The sequence below is a fragment of the Centruroides sculpturatus genome, unplaced genomic scaffold, assembly GCF_000671375.1.
Source record: "Centruroides sculpturatus isolate CEXI.00-Female unplaced genomic scaffold, Cexi_2.0 scaffold854, whole genome shotgun sequence".
NCBI lineage: Eukaryota > Metazoa > Arthropoda > Arachnida > Scorpiones > Buthidae > Centruroides > Centruroides sculpturatus.
This window is the reverse complement of record NW_019385409.1, coordinates 38,404-42,981: the sequence shown is the minus strand read 5'-3', so window position 1 is coordinate 42,981 and position 4,578 is coordinate 38,404. Positions and strand designations below refer to the sequence as shown.

The 4,578-nt window shown below is 33.6% G+C and overlaps 1 protein-coding gene across 1 annotated transcript; it reads right to left on the bottom strand.

The window, feature by feature from the left end:
• Positions 1-1,496: 1,496 nt before the first annotated feature.
• LOC111638643 (dynein regulatory complex protein 1-like) lies at positions 1,497-3,197 on the bottom strand. The gene is made up of 2 exons (XM_023384389.1): positions 2,448-3,197; positions 1,497-2,357 (listed from the first exon to the last, which is right to left on the bottom strand). The coding sequence occupies exons 1-2, from the start codon at positions 3,195-3,197 to the stop codon at positions 1,497-1,499; spliced, it is 1,611 nt and encodes a 536-aa protein (XP_023240157.1).
• Positions 3,198-4,578: the final 1,381 nt, after the last annotated feature.

The window sequence follows — 4,578 nt, the reverse complement described above, 5'->3', positions numbered from 1 at the left end:
TCTTCGGGCCCGAGAAAATCCCTAGCTTCCTCCTCTCGGTGACTCTGGACAGGTAACCGTCTCATTAGGGAGCCCGTCTGGCCAAATGGTCGAGGCGATTTGGACGTCAGTCTATCACTCCGGGGGAGATTTAGTCCGGGTGGACAAAAAATTCCAGGAATTTATCGGGGAATGTTCCATTCCGGATTTGTCCGGTCTCGTCTCTTACAACTCATTCGCCTCAATGCGAGTTGGCCGAATCCACGACAAGCCCTAAAAAGGCCCTCTTATAGAATCCGTAGTCTTAAGGCTAGGGCCCAGAAGAGAGGGGCAGAGACAAAACAAAATAAGAAAACAAATGGTTTAACTGATACGTTGTTACAACGATATTTTTATTTAAATTATTTAACATAACTTAATGTCGCTTTATTCTAGTCAACAGAAAATGGGACAGAAGGCAAAGTCGGGGAAGCTTTACTAAAAATCGGCTTAAGAGCCCATATTGTATCCCGACAAGAGGAGGCCCTATAAGCTATTAAAATTTCCTTTTAAATTTTACCGGTTTCTCGGGATATTGTCCCTTCTCTATGATTTTTTAATCTTTCTTTTGTTCCGTAGATGAATGTATGACCAAAAATATAAAGTTACTTGGAATGTGTTTGGATCCCGTCCTCTGTCACACGCATTTGTCCAGTTTTCTAAATAAATATAAAAGTGAAGTGTTCCATTAAAAAGCAAAATGAGGCATGTTTACTAGTTTTAACGGTTAGCGAGCAACCGAACCATTAAGTAATAAGCCAAATATTCTGACATTTGGCATATTATTTGAAAAAGTCAGTTTTGATTCCATTTCGAGCCAATCGGATTTACTTTCTCAAATAATCGAATTTCAAACTCATCCTCCTTTTAAACACGTAACGGTATCAAAATTTTTTTAAAATGTCCTCTTTTTCGGAACAATTTGTTATCCATTCATAACTTTTATTCTGTAAACCTAGGCCAGCGGAGCTATTTGGCTTGGGCTTCAGATTTAGGAGGCCTTCCATTGCATCTCTCGCATTATTATTTAAAAATTTAATACCATTTTTAATACTTTTTATAATTTACTGAGAAGCTGAAAATGTGAAATGACTAGGCCTTGGTTTCTACCAATGGAATTGATATTTTAAAAACAAAAACCGAATAGTCTCGCTGGTTTCCTGTAATAGACCCTGACTGAGATAGAATTCGAATTAACTAGCATCTTTATCGTTGTCATCCATCCTTTTTATAAAACAGATACAACTTACTACTGCGTAGAATTCATCGTAAAATATTCCATAACTTGTTATTTTTTCGAAATTCGACGAGGATGTGACATTCGTGAGACTTTTGGAGGACGCGAACTACCAGTTGGGAATCGATATTGTCTACAACGTCAAACGACCGGGTAACTATATTGAAGAGGAAACGTTGCAACCTTCACGATAAATCAATATTTTAGGCGACATCTCGTAATGAACAAATGCATTTAAATTCTACGTCTTTTTAACATTTAAACGACTTTTTACGTTTATCAGTTTATAATTTTTTAGAGTTAATTCCTTTTTGTGTTTTAAGAGTCGAGATCTTCTTTTAAGCAGTTCGTGGTAGTTTTTCTGCATTTCGTAAAGGGTTTCCCATAAAAGTAAACGTTCTTTAGGGATTAAATTGATGCACTCTTTCCAATCTTCGACCTTTACTTCTTCGTGCTCGTGCTGATACCAATTTTTTGTTTTTATTTTATTTTCTAAGAATTCTTTAACGTTCACCAAAATTGTTTCGTCGTATTCGCTACAATTCCTAAAGTATTGTAAAAAATATTCGAGATCCTTCGACGTCTTAATTCCTAAGATATTTAATAAAGTATCTAATTTCAATAAATTAGTACCTTTTGGAAAAAGGAATTTATCTTTAATCAAAAAACTCATCTGTTCGCAAATAATGTTAAATAAATGAAATTTCCATTGAAAATTCCAACTTTCTGTTTCAAAAGATGGACTTTTTGAAGCTTTTCCTTCTTGAAAGTTTATTTTTTCCCACTTTATGCCCAATATATTCTCCCGAATGGCCTTATCTGCTCCCAATACTCTGCTACAGAGTTCTTTAATTTCATTTGTTCTTAAGATAAAAACGTCGACATACTTTCTATTCTCGAGAAATCGAAGGTACTCCCATCTTTCTTCGGATTTTTTAAGTTTTTCTGTAAGATCCTTTCGATCTTTATGGATCTGAATACGCTTTAACGTTTGCTGGTCTTGAAGCATCCTCAGGAGATATTGCAGCTGTTCAAACTTCTTACTCAGGTGAATAAGTTCTCGTTTCTGTTCAGGAATTAATTTATCCCATTCTTCAGACCTCTTTCGAACAATTTCTATATTATACTCTAATTTTTCTTGATTAATTATACAAAACATCTTAATTTTCCTCAACTCTATTGTCAATTTCACGACATCATCAAGAAGTCTTCTACGAAGAATGACGTATTCTTCAGAACTTAATTTTTCTTCTTTCCGAATTTCATGTTCATATTCTTTTCGTCTTTGCTCTAAAGTTTGTAGATAAAAACCTCTTCCATCTAAAATCTCTTGAGATTTTTTCTTCCATGCATTAAAACATTTCGTGTGTTTTTTTCGCGTTTCTCGTACAGAAAAATCAATCATAGTTTGGATTTCTTCCCTCGATAGATCATATAGATGATTGATTAAGCATTCGGATTTTTTGATCAGATACGACAAGTCATTTCTCAACTCTTCGAGTTCATCTTCGTACTTCTTTTCTCTTTCTTCGAGGAGAATCTTAAGATTTTCCACTTTGCAATCCATTTCTTTCAAAATGAATTCGCAATTCTTCTTCTCTTCTTGCATCAGATGATGTATTTCAACTGGAAGCTTTACTTTCCTCTCATTCCATCTCTGTACGCATTTTTGGAATTGAAAAGCTACACTTTCAGAAAATTTCTTCAATTCTTCACGCTTCGAGTCTCTAAACTTCTGTTCTTCCAGTCTTTTTTGCTTTACTCTTTGAATAAATGCAACAAATACGTTAGACACTCGTTCATATCCGTCATTATAAACTTGTAAAAAACTATGATTAGTTTTCTTAGAAGCGATGTCAGAGATGTCTTCACGAATACCTAAATCATCAAGAAGTTCTTGAAATTCGCTTCCTTTTATGCTGTTCTTAACTTCTAGCGACATGTTTCCAGCTCAGCTATAACACAGAAACCACTTTATTATTTGACGTCAATGTAGAAAACGATGCAAGTAAGCGTTACGTACACGAGATAAGGTACACATTGAAGTGGTTGATAAAGGAATAGTAAGTACTCACCCGAGTTTATTGTTAATTTTCTGCAGTTTTCATAAACAGTCAACCTACCCACAATACAAACAAAAGCTGCCGTGTCGTTGCTTTGTGTGTTACTATTGATTGGTAAGTTATCATACACTATTGAAAAGCAACCCTCTACATATTGCTACAATACCAAAGATTTATTATGCATAACAACATTATAAGATCTGTTTTAACAGGAGAACAACATAGAGGATGCATAATAATATATAATTTTTATCCTTTAAAATTCATCTACCGAATATAATTAATAATAGAAATTTTAAATTTGTTGGGAAAACAGTAGCAAAACATATCTATGATTAGTCAATATATCGTTTAATGTGTAAAAAATAATTATAACTAGTCGAACAAGACATTTTCCAATTGTTTCTACCTGTTGGGAATGCACGAATGCATAGTTCGTGACATAAAACGGAGCATGCGTTTTACTGCACACCTGCATGATCTGTCACGAGTTGTATACTCCGTGTCACACTTGACTAAATAGTTTCGTTGCCAAGTCACCATGGCCGCAACGATGTTAATGATGTTTATCGAATCGTCTTCCTACCGCATCCGATGACCGTGTATCTGAAGACGGGTGCCACGAGTACCGGAACAACAATACCGACAGGGAATAATGGATTTGTTTACAGGTGAGATATTCTTATTATACATATATAGGTCACTAGATTTCGGGCATTTTGTCAATAATAATCCAAAAATATATGTTTCCAGTTACCATTACAATATCACACGTATTGGACTCGATTATTTTTACTAAGAGTTAAAAAATTGCACCATTTACGGGTTTTGCGATATTGTATAATTAATAAATTTAATATTTCTACAATATATAATCATAGCAGTTAATATAATGTTTATAGGGATCGAATGCCCTTGGATATATAAAAACCCATTCATTAAAATTATTGACGTAAACATGGCGTCAGAGCGAATTATAATAATTTCAATATTTATAGAAAGTGAAAATCTGCGCTTGGTTTTTCGATGCCCTCTTATTTTTATTATTAAATATCTGTTGCACGGAAATAAAAAGTATATATATTCACGTTATATATATTTATCAAATAATCATGGCGAATCGTCGGTTAATTAAATATACAGATACAATGTAATTTGGACTGAAAGTCTACCCTTATATTAAATTAATTAATTCAGAATATTCTAAATTATATATAGTATTTTATTTTTAACTTATTAAATATTAATCATTTTCAGAGA